The sequence below is a fragment of the Onychostruthus taczanowskii genome, unplaced genomic scaffold (genome assembly GCF_017590055.1).
Source record: "Onychostruthus taczanowskii isolate IOZ18803 unplaced genomic scaffold, ASM1759005v1 scaffold142, whole genome shotgun sequence".
Lineage (NCBI taxonomy): Eukaryota > Metazoa > Chordata > Aves > Passeriformes > Passeridae > Onychostruthus > Onychostruthus taczanowskii.
In genome coordinates this window covers 297,784-315,690 of record NW_024498597.1, presented here as the reverse complement: position 1 = coordinate 315,690, position 17,907 = coordinate 297,784, and the positions used below count along the sequence as shown (strand labels likewise).

The 17,907-nt window shown below is 40.1% G+C and overlaps 1 protein-coding gene across 4 annotated transcripts in view; it reads right to left on the bottom strand.

Annotated features, from left to right (window-relative positions):
• RALGAPB (Ral GTPase activating protein non-catalytic subunit beta) overlaps window positions 1–17,907 on the bottom strand; it is a 62,973-nt gene that overhangs the window by 18,729 nt on the left and 26,337 nt on the right. The window contains exons 10-21 of one of the 4 annotated variants that reach the window (XM_041398187.1): window positions 16,816–16,851; window positions 14,866–15,067; window positions 13,303–13,470; window positions 12,426–12,540; window positions 12,045–12,192; window positions 10,696–10,760; window positions 10,399–10,531; window positions 8,310–8,443; window positions 6,277–6,459; window positions 4,096–4,247; window positions 2,291–2,478; window positions 35–141 (exon numbers count right to left, since the gene is read on the bottom strand). In XM_041398187.1, the coding sequence (XP_041254121.1) occupies window positions 35–141; window positions 2,291–2,478; window positions 4,096–4,247; window positions 6,277–6,459; window positions 8,310–8,443; window positions 10,399–10,531; window positions 10,696–10,760; window positions 12,045–12,192; window positions 12,426–12,540; window positions 13,303–13,470; window positions 14,866–15,067; window positions 16,816–16,851 (1,631 nt within the window). The remainder of the gene's footprint in view (window positions 1–34; window positions 142–2,290; window positions 2,479–4,095; window positions 4,248–6,276; window positions 6,460–8,309; window positions 8,444–10,398; window positions 10,532–10,695; window positions 10,761–12,044; window positions 12,193–12,425; window positions 12,541–13,302; window positions 13,471–14,865; window positions 15,068–16,815; window positions 16,852–17,907) is intronic. The other 3 variants (XM_041398188.1, XM_041398189.1, XM_041398190.1) reach the window with 3 other exon arrangements.

Sequence of the window (17,907 nt, the reverse complement as noted above, 5' to 3'; positions counted from 1 at the left end):
AGTTAAAGATTTCTTTACGGGCTTTGATAGAGACCTTTTGATTCGCTTTAGCTCCTCTTGGTAAAAGACAGAGTTGCTGGGCCCATGCAAATCTTCCAGATGTCCCACGGATCAAAACCGTGACAGAGGGGAAAGAGTCATCTGCAAAGCACATGGGTAAAGAGAATAAGACATCATCATATACTGCAAACAGTTCACTGTGTAATCATTCAACAAGAAGAAAATGCAGGCATGACAGTAGAGGTTTTTCTTTCATGGTTAACTCTTCCCTGACCCTGAAGAAAACTCCTGGTAAGAATCAAGCAAATCTCTCTGCAGCAGCTAGTGCTAGTCTACTATGTCAGTTCAATACTTGTCAGCTCAGTTTCATCATTAAAAGCAACTTTTTGTCCAAATTCATGCAGATCACAATTCCTCCAAATACCTCCAAGGAAATAAAATAAGATTTTCTAGTCACTGCCTGTTTAGGGGAGACAATGACAATATGGAGACACCATTTCCATGATGCTTCCATGACCTTCTGCACAAGTTCCTCACAAATAGCAGCAGTAAGAACAGTGGAAGGACAAAAGATAATGGTCAAACAAAGACTCAGAATATTCTGACTCCACATCATGGAAAATTTTTCCCCACAAGGAATAGGGATACAGAGAAGTTGTCCTCTCAGGTTTGCAAGACCCACTTGGGCAACACCAGCTTGTGTTATCCTGGTCCAAATCCAGCGCTGGCCTTGTCTACAGCAGGAAGTAAGACTACAGAGTCCTGAGGTGCCTTTCTACTGGCATAATGATGGTTTTAACATTGCAGGGATTTCGGTCTCCCTTCAAGATTTAAAAGGCTACCAATATTAGTCACCTTAGATGAGATCATCATACTTCATAGTAAGTTTTTTTTTCTTAAAGGTATTTGCATTTATCTTTCGTGCACATAAACCACACACTGGCACCATCAGGTAATTAGCAGAACTCTATTCCTTCCCCAGTATTCCCTGGGAAGTTCAGGGTGCAGCACAGCCTATGCACACCCTGTACATAAGCACACACACAGAACACCCAAACCAGCTCCTCAGTCACTCCCGTGATCTGCCTCAGAAATGGCCTGATGTACTTGTGTATAATTGCAATTAATCTTGTCATTCAAAGGGGATTTGGAAGCAAGTTATACACAGCAAGAAAAGATAATCTAACTTTGATTCCAACAGCTTTGCAGGATTCCACAGTAACACATTTAGCAAAGGCAGAGTGAGAATGAGAATTGCTTAGTGTTCTCTAATCCACTCCAGTCAGGACACAACACAGACTGGGGGTGGACATGTGGCAATGGCTCCCAGCATTGTCACCTCCTGCAAGATCTATTCAGTGATTCTCAACATGGTCAGAGCACTCTGGACAACAACTCAACTTCTCAGCACTAGTTCATGCAGTTCTGTGTAATATCTGCTTTCAAGATTAGTTTTTAGGCTCCATCTTATGTACAGATGAGGAAGATGTATTGGGGACAGTACATCAGCTCTAACATAAGTTAGTCTTTAACTGAGGTAACACGTTAAAGAATTTTCATCTGTTCTATTAGGTAACACCATGACACGTGAAGACTTACGGGAGATCAGTTATTCTGCTCAAAGCATCATTTAATACCAGATTTTTGTAATAGACGTTCCTGAAGATCAAAGTCTATGAGGCTGAAATGAGTTAGACTCAGCTGTGAAAGGCAACACCCTGTGACAAATCTCCTTTACAGGAGGCATCATTGATAGAACAGGATCAGACATGGGAAAGTTTTAACAGCACCTAAGCAACTAAAACCACCTGAGCTGAAAGCACCCACAGAAATATGCAGTAATAAGAGGCCTAAAGCAAGCAGCAGTAATGGTGCAAGCATAAAGGAGACATACTAACCATATGTTAAGCACTTATCTCTATCAAGTTTCCTATACTCCTAAGATTTTTATTCTTGTACGAACAAGGATGTTTCAGTTCAAAAGCGTAATGCTATTGCTTTTGTCCATCACCCATTATTTCAATGGCAGTCAGCAGCAAGAATATGATCTAACTGGTTGAAATACTTGGACAACTGCATGAACAATTTGGGTAGGCTTGTGCACGTTTGATTATCACTGGCATTGAAGTTATTCCCAGCACTTCATCCCAGAGCAACACTGCGGGTGTGCTCTGTGTGCCCACCCACAACCTGAAACGTGAGAGAGACACTTGATGAAGTACCTTTGTTTCGCAGCTCTGTACAGAAAGTTTTAGCCTGAGAAAGAAGGAAATGGGAAATCTGAACTTACTCTGTTCATTCCCTAGAGGCTGCTCCAACATGGCCAGGATGACGCTGTTATCCAAAACAAAGTAACGGAAGCTGTGCTTGTTTATGGTAGGGAGACGGGAATATTTAATTAATGTGGTTTCATTCACCAAGCTGCAAGGAGAAGCAGGACCACTGGGAGAAGGAAATGCTCCAAGTAACTGCATAATGCTGCAAGTGAGAAAAAAGTTGAGTTATGTCAGATTAAGTGAACTGTTCCACCCAAGCACAAACTTTCACTCACATTCTTCATCTGTATCTTGACCTAGCAGTTACATTACCAAGACACATTTGCCTTCACCCATCAGGTTGTTTTAAGATAACCAGCACCTTCAGAAAAACATGCATGAAAACCTACGAAGAAGGGTACTCTGCTTGTAGAATGAGCTTCTTTATAACCTGAGTTATAAAGCTAATAAGACATTATTTAAAACATGGAAATCTGTACCCTTCCATAGCTTTATGTTCATTTTTAAAACATTATTTCTCCAACCATCCATACTTTAGCCCTTTCATATCAACAAGCAGGACAGACATGGCAGTGCACTAGTTAAAATTGCCTTTGCTTTCTTCAAGTACAGACTACAGTAACTTAAAACCCTTTAAGGGGTTGGCACCCTAAAAGGTCCAGGATCACACAAGCACAACTATCACAGATGGTAATCTTCCCTGGAAGAAAGCCTCCAGGTGGGGTCCAACAGTGCCCACCTCCTTGGAGCCACAGCCTCAGGAAGCTCCTAGAAGCATCGTTTTAAATCATTTGAAGTTGTACAGGGTCTCACTAAGACTGTTAGAAATGGAGTTGTCCAGCTTTGGACTGAAGTTCACATGATCTAAGTCAGGACTTTACCACCCTTAACACCCAGAGCAAAAGTAAGTCTATTGATTGCCCCACCCCCCCCGCCACTTTTCCACTTTACTGTGAAAACAGTTTCACCTCTCTAAATTAAAATAAACACTCTCAGGCAACAATACAGATTTGTTCACAAGTTCCAATGAGTAGTTGCTTTTTCTTGGAAATTACACAGTTGTTTTTACTAACAGTAATGTTCACAACAGTTGGTTCTGAAGCAGAGCAAAAAAGAAACCAGCTATTGCCTTTTGCAGAACATATTTATCCTCCCCATCCTCAATCTGTCCTGTCTGCCACTATTGCTGTTCAGCCCGTAACACAGGGCTTTCCAACTTCTCTGGAGCAAATCCCAATTTTCCTCTGTGCTTCCCTTCCCCAACCCACACATTATCTGTTACTGCATTTCCAGCAGAACCTCTCAAATACATTAATCAAGCCCAATGCTGTGGGCAGGAAGCCATCCGATCCTGCTGCAGCATACATGTGCTGCATGTGCCATTCCCTGCTGTCACACAGTGTCACCAGTTTTCTAACCAGGGTGGGGACAGCATATGTTGTCAGGCTGAGGAGAAGAGGAAATAGGAAGACAAGATCACTGGGGTAAGTGAAGGAGAGAAGGAATTGCTGTCTGCAGAGAGGCCTGGCCAGGAACAGAACACCACAGCTGAAGGAGGGTTTGGGTTTTGCTGTACAGGGAAGAGAGGAGGCAGGAGGGGAAAACAGTGATCAGAGGGATCTGTTTTCTGTTAACACCTGCAAGGGGAGGGGAGAGATCTAAGGCACTGCACAGTCCTGCCCAAAGGACAGACAGGGAACTTCTGCCCAACTTCTTAAACGCTCTTGTTACATCAGGGACCACCAGCTGCAAACTCCCTGTTAAACACACTCAGACAAGGCAATACTAAACATTAAAGATGCTCTGACAAATTACATACCATGTCAGTGTAGCTTCAGCAGCATCCTTCACTCGCATGGATGCAGGGTTTGGCTCCTTATCTCCTTTGTACTTGACCTCCTGTTCACTGTTTTTGGATTTACTCCCTGAAATGCCCAGCTCCACAATCTCCAGTACCTCTTTTAAACAATCCTAAAACACAAGAACCACTGTGAAGCACTTGGATAAACATATACAAAACCTCAGGAAAACAGTGATATATCATTAAGTAAAAAAAAAACACTGCTTGTAATATGAGCTTTTTAAAGGCAGAAGATTACTCCTACACTGTTAAAATGAGATCATGTTTGCTATAGAACTGGTATTTTTTCTGTTTACAGATGTGTACTTATATTATCTATTTATATTCTATGGTAATGGTAAAAATGATAAAAAGTTCTCTGAATGGATAAATACACACAATGTATTTCATTACATGTATAGCAAACTGGCAAGAGGACTATTATGAATGCAACAGAAAAATGTAAACATGCTTTAAGAGATAAGTGTATTTCTAGAACTCTCTGCAGAAGTTCTAAACACACTAAGAACAAACTCATCTGGAAAGCTGCAAGAAATCCTTTTCCAAATTTTTCAATTGCCAACATCATTAATAAAATACATCAGTATTTCATTAGTAAAATACATCATGGTATCTAATTCACCAAGAGAAAAATAAGAACATTCTAAAAGTACATTGTAAAAGCTTCAACAAATCTATTACAGGAGAGGCCAACACTCAGTAGAACTACAGATATGACACACCAGTGCTGTGCAGAACAAAATCACCCGCTGAAAATATTCAGATTGCTACAGCAAAGGTTCGGATCTCATGGCTTGAGCTACAAAATAATAAAGAAATACTTCTCCTGAATAAATAAGTGATTAAAACTGAACACAACTGGTCGGGTTGTACCACCAGAAACCAGACAGGGTTCTGTGTCTTGGCCTTTGTCCTTCCTTATAATCATTGTTGATATAGAATAAAAGGTGAAGAGAAAAATCAAAGTTCTCTAACAGAGTAAAATTAACCAGCATTGAGCTGAAAAGACTGGCCACAAAGAATTGCAGCAGAGTAGCAATACAGCACGTGAAATTTAAAGCAAATGTCAGATGAGGCACCTGGAAAGCTGCATTTTTAATACTTGCAAATGTAGAGAAAGGTTCTCATCTGACTATCATGACTCAGGAATGAGCTACTCAGTGTCCAGGACATAACGCACACAGTATGTAACACTATCTCCTTATAGTGGTAATTGAAATAAAAAAGACCATAATGAAATGGAATAAAGCATTATGCAACTGACTAAACACAACCTGTGCCACATCCAGGGAACCTATCCTATCACAGTCACTTACTGCCATGCCAGTCAGCACTCCAAAGCACGAGCAGAAAGCATCTTTAAATGAAGTTCTGCTTGTGAGTTTTCAATCATCTTCTTTTTAAAAAATATATATATATTTCTATATGTTACAGAATAAACAAAATATAAAGATATGTAATGCTCTATCTAGAAAGATAACAAAATGACATAATACATATATATCTATTATCTACAAAAACACAGCAAGATCACTATGTTTGCTTTGAAAGAGACCAACAATGAAAATGTGCGTTCAAATTTTTTCATTTTTTATTGAACAGCAGGGCAGAAGGCAATTGAAAACATGTCTCATTTCCTTTGCTTCTCAAGCTTCCCAAGTAAATTCCACCTTATCCTGAGCTATGCTTCAGTTTCTAGAAAATTGGTGAATCAAACTCTTATTATCAAAATATTAGCATCAAAGGAATTCTGTTAAGCCTAGAAAATGCTTTAGTCAGGTAAGAGCTGAGAAATGAGGAGAGTCACGGCTACTTGCAACAAGTAGCTATGGGATAACCAAAAGAGAAATACAGAAATTAATGGGGTTTCTCCAAGTTTTTCTTCTCTCTTTTTTCAGTTCCACAAAGCAAGAAGAAAGACTGAGACACTCCTATAACTATACAGGTAATTTTAAAGCCAAAAACTGTAGCAAATAACGATCAGGAACTAAAGTTCAGAAGTATATTGCACAGAAACTATTTTTTAAATTCTTAAGAAAGCTAAGCAAACCACACTATTTTAAAGTATTGAGAACAGACAGGTTAGGCACAAAAGGCATTTCAGATGCAGCACTCAATCTATCCGTGGGAGACTCTGACCTTCTCATCCAGCATGTCGGGGTGCTCCGTCAGCCACACACAGAGGCACTGGAAAGCTGCCACGATCATGGAGTGCAGGTCCCGGGAGTGCAGCGGGGCTGGGCGGCTGCACTGGTACACGATGTAGCTGCACACGGAGCTGATGGCGCGCTTCCGATCCGCGGGATCAACCGCCACCTTCACCTGCGTCAACGAGGGCGACAGCGTGAGAATTCCTCCACAACATCTTAGAGAGAGAACCAGTTCTTGAAAACATTTCTAAATGCAGTTTCAAGAAACAGCAATAAACATTTGAGCTCTTTTCTGATTACAGTTTAAAATTGCAGGTAAAATTATTTAACAGTGATGGATATTGAAACTAAAAGTAAGGAAATGCTGCACTGAGGTGTGACCATATTGCATAGCTTGGTTTCAAAGGGCAGGCATGGTACCAGTGTGGCTTGGTAAGAAACCACATGTAAGCTGAATTTGCAGTATTAAAACTTTTTTCCCCCACAAATGCCTCTTCTTCAGCTCTAGCAACCCATTCTGTATCTCCAAGAACCCACTCACTGCTACCTCTTCCTTCCATAGGGTTTCATTTTGCTCAAGTAACTTTCCCCTAGACGTATTCTCAGCACAGTAACTTTTACCACTAGTAAAAGGAACAAAAAAAGCCACCCCAGGACAAGCAGACTGATAAAAACTCCATAACCTCTTTCCCACAACTCACTGCAAACACCTCTCTCTGCTTCTTTCCCAGCTCAGGGCTGCAGAGAGCAAGGCTCCAGATAAGAAGGTCGGGGAACAGCACAACGAGCCATGAGGATCTGCACTGTAAGGCTAAAGAACTTTCTCTCTTATTCATGGCTTGTGACTCAGCATAGGAAAAGATGGATTTTTCTACTCTGCAGCATCTGACCACGCTTATCCAAGAAGGAAGGTGGATGGACTTGCTGGTGCCAGCACTGAAGCCTGTCAGCTGTACTCCACAAATGGGAGTGACAATTCAGAGCCCCAGGATTTAGCTAAACATCCTTCAGAAGCTCTTGATCTACAACAGAGTCCCCTCAAGATGAGCTTATGAAAGGCAGGTTTGTAAACCAGCAAGAAAACTCCTGCAAGAAACAAGATTTTTGACTTTTCTAAGTCCCACTGATAGCCTGGTGCTGAACAGACACAAGACAGGGGAACAGCCCCTACCTGAGAAAGGCTTTGGGGCATGTCACCTCCAAAGACAGAACAAGTCCCCACAGTAGTTTCACAGGAGGAAGTGATCTATTTCTTCCCACTTTATTGTAAAGGGGAAATATATTCCAGGGCAAGAACTACCTCAGTTGCATGAGAATTATACAAAGACTACAATATTTAACATTAATCTGGGGACACGTGTAAAGATAATATATTTCCACGTTCTCATAATCCTGGAAGAAAAAAAAAACCAACCAAGAAGACCCTGGCTTAACCACACAAGCTGCAGAATGCCCTGGTTCTGTATGGTACTCTATAAGATCCAATAATGCACATTAATTCATTTCAGAACACTTTCAAATACATTCTTCACTTCATGCTACTGCAGCAGAGAATAAACACCCAGACCAATATGGCTCAGTGCTGACTTAATGTTTTAAAAACTGCCTGAGACACACATTAAAAAAGATCTGTTGAGTTCCTGAGGGATTATGACAGGAAATGCTGAATTGTCACACCAGGTTATCATGGCTGCTCTAAGTACACTTCCTATTAGCAATACACTACATTTTATCAAGCTCTAGAAATTATTTCCAAGATGAGAGGGAAGGGGAAAAAATGGTACAACAGAAGTTTCAGCTAAAAAGCACTCCCAGGCTACATTTCCTTTGAGCCACAGTGTGTTTACACTGTGGGAGAAAATTACCTACAACAGCAGTACTGTTTCTTTCTCACTGCCAAACAGAATAGTTGCTGACAAACTCAGCCACAGAATCTGTTTGTGGCATGACTTTCACCCAAGGCAGCAGGACCACAACCACCCTGTGAGAAGGGGCCAGAGCACATCAACCTGCACATCTCACCTTTGCCAGTCCAGAGAGCAGCTCCAGGGCAGCCAGAGAGATACTCATGTCCTGCCTCCACTGGGAGTTGAGCCTTTGGGTTACCAGGTGAATGCTGCGGATCAGCAATCCAGCAGCTGTATCTGTATGAAGAGCTAGGATATAACCCCAAAACCACACACCACAGGGAGGAAAAATAACTAAGCATTAGTGACAAAAAGCAAAGCACGGGCACAAGGCAAAGCAGACACAATACAGACATAAAATAAACCCTAACTATCTTGAAACTGGTTGATGCCTTTTGCACAGGCTAACTCCCTCATGTGCTCTCCAGACATTATACAAACCCATTCGGACCAGTTAGGTCAATTTGATTTTTTAGACATTCTGAATAATCCCACAGCTCTGCTGCATTTCAGCAGCAGAATAGCCAGCTTCAGGTTTTGCTATTGTACTTAAATTGTCTGTCACGTTACATCTTTTAGTTTCTGGAAAAGACATGCTTTGGTAATGTACATTAAACTTTAGTAGCTGCACTGAGGAACTAAGGAGAACATGTCATTTCAGATATCTGTGTCAGATGTTAACCATTCAATCCACACTAATGTTTATCAAAAGCTGCACTAGTTCAATAGACACAGATAATGAAAGAATCAGTGCTAGAGAAATGATTCTTTTTAACCTTCTGTGTCCTTGAACCTTTAACTGAAAATTAAAAATAGGAAGTGTTTTAACTATCAGTTGTCCTCACTTCAAAATACTATGAAACATAAATACTATCCGTATTTGTTAAAACTGAAGTACGCAAATTAATGTCAGAAATAAAAAAACTGGTCAATGAGTAGTCATAACGAGACATGAGAACTAAGTCATATCCTTCCCAAAATTTAAATTACCTTATTTAACACTTAAGAACTATGTCCAGTGTCACACCAGGAGCAGACTCAAGAGTTTACTATGGCTAAACAGTAACAATAGACCATCATGTTTTCAATTTTCTCTTGTCTGAAGAATCCTGTGGAAACACCGATTCTTTTGTGTTCATAAGCTTGTTACAACCTTACCTTCTGTGCCCAAGAAATTGTAAAAATCCAAGAAAATGAATACACTACAAAAATGTATTTTAAGTTATGTCATGGTATGAAGACTGCAATTCAAATATTTAGAAGATCTTTTAAATTTTACAAATGAGTATTTTTACATGCACTTATAAATGAAAAACCACATAAATTAAACACACAATTCAAATAGTGTGCAGAAAACTAGCGCTTTGATAATTTCAAACAAGCAAATCTTTGGGAAAAGGGAAAGCACCAACAGGTTTTTATGAATCCCTAGAATATACTGAAGCCTTTTCTGATAATCTCCCTCCTCTGGCTATTTACAGATCTAGAAGAAAAAAACACCGCCAAACATTTTTGGTTGGTGATGACAGAATTGTCAGTCTAGGCTACAATAGAATAAAGGTGCTTTGTTCTCACATTTAATTGGCCAACATCAGTTAAATTGAAGATCAAAGGAGCAAATGAAATTGCAGGATCTTGACAGTCAGCCAGCTTACCACACACAGATTTAGAACATGGATTTTACTACAGAGAGTAAAAAACAGACAGTACAACACACAGCAAAATAAAGTTAATTCCTAAATTCTATTGTTACAGTGTATGACGTATCACAAGCCTTCTGCTTACTTGCTCTATAAAAGCCAGAGTCCCTGAAATGTTCTTTAAATGTGGTTTAAGAAAAGGTGCTGCAGAGGTCAGGCAAGCATTTGGAATGCTATCAAAACTAATGAAGAAATTAATTTACACTTGGTGAACATATATACCATTCTTGTTGACAGAAATGAAGTGTCTTGAAAACAAAGTCTGCAAACACCTTTTTCATAAGCTTTTACATTCTAATTTTGAAAACGTTTAGAGTCCTTTAGTAGGGTTAAGACAGCCACTGGAAAGGCAAATGTGAATGCAGGCTTGCAGCACACAGCTGGGCTATTTCCCTGGCTTCAAACACTGGGCACATTAATCCTTTAGCCACAACTGGAACAGAAAAACCCAGGAATCATCAACCTGGCATACCGTGCTAGGGTTTTCCAAAGAGCTATCCTTACCATAATCCCTCAGGAGGGCCTGTGCTGGCCGCTCACTGTCAGGTGTCGTGGGCTCCGTGCTGCCACCGCTTGCAGTGCTAATGCCGCTGTTCGTGCGACTGTGGCTTTTGAAGAGGTTGTTTTCACCACCATTCTGCAGAGTGAAAGGCAGTTTAGAGAGACGAGAAAATTTTTTGAGTTCCCCATGCTCATACAGGAGACCAAACCTCAAGATGCTACCTGGGCCCCTCTCAGTAGCAGGTAAAGTGAGGAATGCATTCTTTCTGAAGAAGCAACTTCATAAACAAAAATACTCACTGTTTCCATCTGACAGCCAATGGCTTCTAGCAGTGCTGAATCCTGAACAATATTTAACATTGCACCTGCAGAATCAGATAGAAGAAGGTAACTATGGACTACAGAAGAATTCACCACTGAAAGTTACCAACCAGCACAGAAGGTCTAACGTAGAGGTTTGGAGTCCTGTTTCATAAAATCTCTTATTAAAACACAGGACTTGCTTTGAGCTTAGCCATTTGAAGCAGATGAAAGTTGAGACAGAGTGCTTTCAGCAATGTTAAAAATGCTTTGAACAGAGCATCACCCTGAGGTGTCAGACACAGTACTGGAGGTGGGACAACCTCAGGTGCACCAATGCTCTAAGGGTTTCACTTGGCAGCCATAGATATTCTCACCCCTTCACCAGCACTGGGTGCAAATTATTCTTTCAAATTATTCTACTCTAGTCTTCTGAGAGAAAAGAAACTGATTAAACTATTGCAAGATAACTTTCCAGAAGTCTTTAGACTTGGATTTGTTCCCTTTCCTTTAACTATGAGTCATTTTCTTGCCCTCCCCTGTTAAGCAGGTAAACTATCTGCCTCCCAGAACAAGGCAGACACTCCTCTCACACCACAAGACTGTTGCCTTTTTAAACAGAAAAAAGGAAAGCATAAGGGCAAGAATACCGTCATGTTGAAAGAGCACTTCTAAAAAGAGAAGAATAAGGGGGGACAAGTAAGAATAATAGGCATGTACATTGGTACTTATCTGAAAACATATTTAACTTGACAGATTATGCACTGAGTTTTCACCTTCTGCTTCCTTTCTGAGTGTTCAGAATAACGTGAATCCACTCACTACCTTGAGAACAGTTTGCCAAACTGTGCATAGTGCAGCTCCACACTATTCCATTTTGCATTTTGTCTGAGGATTTACACACCACTAAAGAAATGTCATCTGTATTTTGCCAATGCTGCATGACCAGTCATTAGTTTGTCAATACGTTTCTTAGGCTTAACCGTGCCAAAACCTAAGGTTTTCTCTGAAATCCGTTAGTCAGGAATCCTTCCTAAAATTACGACATTTTTGCCTACTTCCATTTCCAGTTATGACTGACTTTCTGTGCTAGAATGTGCTTTTTTTTTTGCTTCTACTTTTCTAGTACTACCCCACATAAAAAGAGAGAAAAGAGAGAGATTAACAAAAATTTGAGGCTTTTTAAGGTATTTTCATAGTATGAGGGAATATGACACATATGACAACTTGCCAGGAAATTAAACCTTCTTCTTGCAAAGCAACATATCACTAATAACCCATATTACTCCAGGACAGATTAAGACAGACATTTCTATAACACAGTTAATAAATTAAAAAGCTGAAATAACCTAGTATCATTTGAGTGTTGTTTGGATCAGTTTCCGTTTGCAAAGCTCCTATAAGGATGTTCACAAGCCTCAGCTTCAAGGACAGGAATGTTACTGGTTTATCATATGCTGAGCTTTCGTCATTGCTGAATTTCCCTTCCAGGACAACCTGAAGAAAAAATACACTTATTTCAGTATCAATTAAAGATCATGTCAGCAGGGTTTCAAAAGCCAACATTCACAGCACACACTGCTACTGACACCCTGCAATATGGTCTCACTCTTTCACGTTCACTGGAAGAGTTCTGGTGCTAAAAAAAACACCCAAAACCCACAACCCATCCAAATCCCACTCCCAGGGAAAGAAAAATGGAACACAAAACATAGTGATAAATATACTACCTCAGACTTTATTGTTCCAAAATGATGAGGGAGAGGCAACAGAGACAGCAAGATGTTAATGGAAGCTCTTCTTAGCTCTGTGGGGTTTACATAGATTTTAAACTTTGAGAGTTCCCTGCAAATCAAAGCATCAGACAGTCAATCAACCTTTCACAAAATGTGGAGCTGAATGCAACTAATTTAATATCAAATATGCACCCACTCAACTGTCTTAAGTAATTTGCAGTATGCAATGTAGCTGTTTCTTTCCAAGACCTATCCAAAAGAATCAGCGGCTCATATTTAAGCCCAGGAGATAAATAATGCTTTTTGTCTAAATGCCTAACATCAAAATGAAACATGGTACCAAGACACAACACATACACTGAAGAAGGCATGTAGAGACTACTATTAAGTGCCTAACTTAGCAAAACATTCAGAAATCTATAAAGCTCTGATACGAACCTACTCCAACTTCATCAGTCTAAATTATCAACTTTTCCATTTAATGACACATAAGATTACTGACTTATTGAATACACTGCACTAATTAACAGCCACTAATTAATATCTTGTGAAAGTTTACTTTAAAATCAATAGGCTTTCAATACATTTGACATATTTCAATATATTTTCCTATTCTTAAAGGCACTGCTTTGGCCCAATGAATATGCAGCTAATTTTTATTTCATTTAAAATAAGCACTGTTATTGCTTTAAAGAAAACTGCATTAAACAAAACTGAAAATTTGAGTTTACACAGTGTTGCTATTATCACCACTGAATACACACGGTGGGCCCCACATTGCAGAATTCCTTTGGTGAAATTATGCAAGAATGACAAAAGACAAACACCTCCCAACATCTCTGATAACGTTTATACAGAAATGGCAATTTACCTGTCAGGTAAAATTGTCTCCAGAGCTGAAATGAAGTAGGGAACCACAACATCAATGCCTTTCAGGTCACAGCAGAACAGAGGAGGGGAGTTTAGAATAACACTGGCAAGAACTGGGTGGCAAACGAAATCTGCTATCTGCAAACCCTGAATTAAAAGCATGTAAAATCTGACAAAGAAAGATAAGATTTAATTATTTGCACATAAAATCATCTGAATCCCACACGATTCTGCAGCCACTATTTGATCTTGTCTACATAAAATAGAGTAAGTTTCAAAAACAGAACTAGGAAACGTTGATATAAATCTTCCCCTACATTACTTAAGCACAGGCAAGCACACCTGACCAGCTTAATAAACCCTCACAAATGACAGGTGTTTCATACAAAAAGCCAGTGCAGCAGTTTTACTGAAATCTTTGACTTGTTGCAACACCCAGACTTGGAGCCGCGTAAGCACAACCAGCTGGATACTACGAGTGGATCACCTGCTCTCCACTACTCCCTTCCCATGTAAGGGTGGGAGCAAGACCTTGATTTTAACTCCCCAACAAGAGAAAAATACTGTGAAATCTTGGGGGAGGCAGTGGACAGAACAATGGACAAGATGTCCAGACAAGACACACTGATCAGCAATTTGGAAAACCAGACCAGCTTAACCACCATAACCACTTCAAATGAAAAAGCAAGGGCAAAAACCCAGCTACCCAGTTAGTTTCTTTTGCAGGTTCTTGTTAGAGAACATGTATACCCTCTTAGTTGTTTCAAAGGTCTTGCAGACACAGAGGAATCCCACTGACTGGCCAAGAGAAATATGAGCTATCTAAACAAAAAATACTACAACATCCAAGAAATAAAAATTTTCAGTCTTCTGGGAAGTTTTAGTGCCATCTGGGACAAATGTACTTGAAAAGTTTGAGAGAATCATGATTTAAAACTGATTCTCTGCCTCTAGCATTTGATATTTTACATAACAAAAATTTGTGAAAAAGGTATACTATGACAGGCAATACTGCTTCATTTTCTCTGAAGTAAAACTGAACACAAAGGTAGTTCAAACACAAATTTCAAATAATGTTTCAAATAATGGGATATTACTGCATTTCAATACTCAGAGGTTGAAAAAAAAGCAACTACAAAAATCAAACCCAGTGATGTGGTATTTGACAACACAAGAACCTTTATGGTCTAACAAAGTGTACAAAGTCTTATGCCTGCACACTTATTTTTTCCATCTGAACAATATTCAGTAACAAACTCAACAAAAATAAAAATACAGAAGGCAAGAAAGTGCCAAAGATAAAGTTCCTTCCAGCTAGAGGCACTTTAAGGTACTCTCCCTCAACCGAAACCTGAAGAAAACCCAGTGAAAAGCAGCATCATGACAACGTGAGAGGAAAACAGTGCTGGGTTTAGCCAGGAATCCCACCTCCAGCCTCTGAAGGCCAGCTAGGTGTTTTTAAACTGGCAACTCAGGATTCAGACAGCAAGTGAATGGCTATTCAATGGAATTAGTCTGCACCATAAAGTTACACCAATAAAGCAACTGGAAGATAGGTTAGTACCGGGATAGGTAAGCTGGTAATATTTCCTCCCCAGTCTTCTTGCTACAAAATATCCTACACAGTGTCCCGCATGCCTCTGCCCTTCCTGCTTCATAGTTGTCTGGGAATTCACTTGCATCAAACATGGGGTTGGAAGCCATAGTGTCAGTGGACATTTGGGATCCTTTCCGGCGGAACTCCACACTAGCCTGCGTTGCTATAGCTGGGAAGAGAAAAAACAGCGTTTCACTGTACGTGACAATGTACAGAACAGGCTCATGGGATCCTGGACACAAAGATCAAGTCCAATTTAGTAGGTAACATGAAGCTATTAATTCACTGCATTTGAGCCAGTGCCTCTGTTCAGGAAATATTTGTGGGTATACCTAACTTGCTTACTTCATAAGGATGACAACAACTGACAATATGACCTTCATATCCTAGAGACTGTCCCGACTTTTTGCTGGGGAGAGTTTATATCCAATACTAGCTTCCTACCCTCTCTCAAAGGGCAAGGATCTGCCTCACCTCGTTCTGGTCCCCACAAAAATGAAAAGCCACCTTCCCTTGCTCCCTTCAAAAAACAAAAAAATTTCAATGGTGCCATTACTACTGACCTCCAAGGAAGTGCTTCACTTCCAGCTAGCCAACTCATCTCATGCTGCCCTGAATACCAAGTGGCTTTCATCCAGTTTTGCTGTACAAACATACTTATTAAAAAATAATAAAAGCATTTGAACGCTTCATATGACAAAGAGAAGGTTGTGGAATCCCATTCTCCTAATTTGGTCTCTTTCCTCACATGACCACTACAACAGCCAAATAAACAAGAGAGCCCCCCATAGAGCAGCTACCACGGGCTGGCCATCTCCTGCTCCCATATCCTACAAAAGCTCTATGAGCCTCTCAGAAGGTCCTGACCTGGTTCTGCCCAGCTCTGTGCTCCCTCCCTGCAGGCCAGTTCTGCCAGCCCACACCACTCCAATCCATGTCCTTCTGGAGAGGTTTCTGGTCTCCCTTTCACACATCAGCATTGTGTGGATATGAGACCACTTCTCTGTTGGCTACATCCTTTCTTCCAGGATAGCTACCAAAACAAAATATATATTGCACTCAATGTGATTTTTTTTTTCCAATTTTCTTCCTCTTCCTTGGACAGCCTTGCTCTAAGATTACTAACATCTTAAACAGTGTGTCCTTTTTTTTTAGCTAAGGCTACATGGATTTCCAAAACTTTTATAAACTACAAAAGCAAACAGCAGACAATATGTATGCCTGCCATAATGACACCTATGTGCTTCTACCAGCAAAAGAGAACTTCTCCTGTCTCAACTCTGGGACACTGGGGAACAGCAGGTTCACAGTCAGCCTTGCAAACAAAGGCATGTTAACACTTTAGCCATTGGAATACCTGTAATTTATAGATAGGGTGATTTTTTGTTTTGTTTTAAAGGAAATTTCTTAATGACAAGTGCCTACTACTAATTTTTTGTTCTCAAATTTAGCATTTAACCTACGTTTACCTCATAAATTTTCATTGACGTTAAGTAGAAAATAAGTACAAATCTTTATGCATCTTCCCATGAGCCATTTTTTTTGTCCTAAATAAGCTATCCAGCAATATACTGTAGTTGGAAAAAAACACTACATGCACAATGCATACAAATCAAACACCAGGTCTGTAAAATAAGCTTTAAGTAAAAAAAACATGGTTAGTGCAAAGTCCTGAAATTCATGACATGACCACAGACTAAAGTACAGAAAAGATGGGTCTGATTCAGGCAGATTAATTTGCTTTTGCCAACAATCCTCCCCATTCAAAAACACACACAAAAAAAATTACTTGTCTTTTTCAAGTAAAAGTGCAAAAGCTACAAGAGACAATGAGAATGAATTTACAAATAAAATATGGGATTATGGAAAAAGAAAAGCATGACCGTAATTAAGGAAAAGCTACTGGTTCCTACTTACAAGATTTATAAGAAAGAAGAATTTGGATAAAAGATGCTGCAAGATAATAGAAATAAAATGGAAACAAATCAAAGGACAGCAGTAGTTATAAAATACTTTTAAGATGGTGAAATTGTAATATAAGTTAAGAAGCTTTTAGCTTTCTAAAAAATAGATTAAAAGCTTTATGATACAGCAAGCTTGTTAAACACATAGGAAATTGGCATACAGGTCCAAAATTATGGTTTTGAAAGTACCATGCAAAACAATGAACAAAAAGTTACAAAATACGACTAAAATTAGAGTTGTTCATACCAACAGACACCACTCCTTTAACAGAAGGTATTAACCCTTCTCAGCTCACAGACCTGTCCCCATCTTGCAATGCACATGGAGCATACACCAGGCTATCCTAAGGCTCCTCTGAAATGGGGTATGTCTCGCAGAGGGAAAACTACTTACCTGCAATCTCCTCACAGCAGCACTCCTCCTTCCAAACCAGGAGTTCCCAACAGTAGTACAGCTCCTATTTCCCTAAGCCAAGTTGCTAACAACCAGAATACCTGAGCATGCCTCCCCTGACCACCAGCTTCATTAACAATCTTCCAAAGCAGAAACAAAAGGCAGAACACCCCCAGAAACATTAACATCTCAAACAACGACCAGAGAAAGGAGAGAGTAATAACTCCAGCAGCCAGGTACTACCCACCATCTGCAGAGAGCTACTTCTTTGAACAGGCAGGGTGAGACCTGTAACCAAGACCCTCAGCAGCACTCACTGTGACCCCAGACAGGGCTGCTTAGAATTTTCTTCTAGAGCCCCAGAAACATTCTGTGGGACATTAATGACAGTGGGGCCAGAAGAGGTGAGGGTAATGATGCACCCAAGGCTCTACAACTGCAAACAGCGCCAGGGTGATACCAGCAAGCCCTGAGGTGTGTCCTTCAGCTGCTATAAACTGCAGAGTTGACATTCTTTAGGTACAAGGATTGAGAATGAGCCTATCAGATCAGAAGATTCAGTTGCTGAAATACTGGCACAAAGTGCTGGTGAGCCTCTCCCCACTCTCAGAGGCTGAGGACAGTAGATAGCAGTAGCATGCACCATACAGC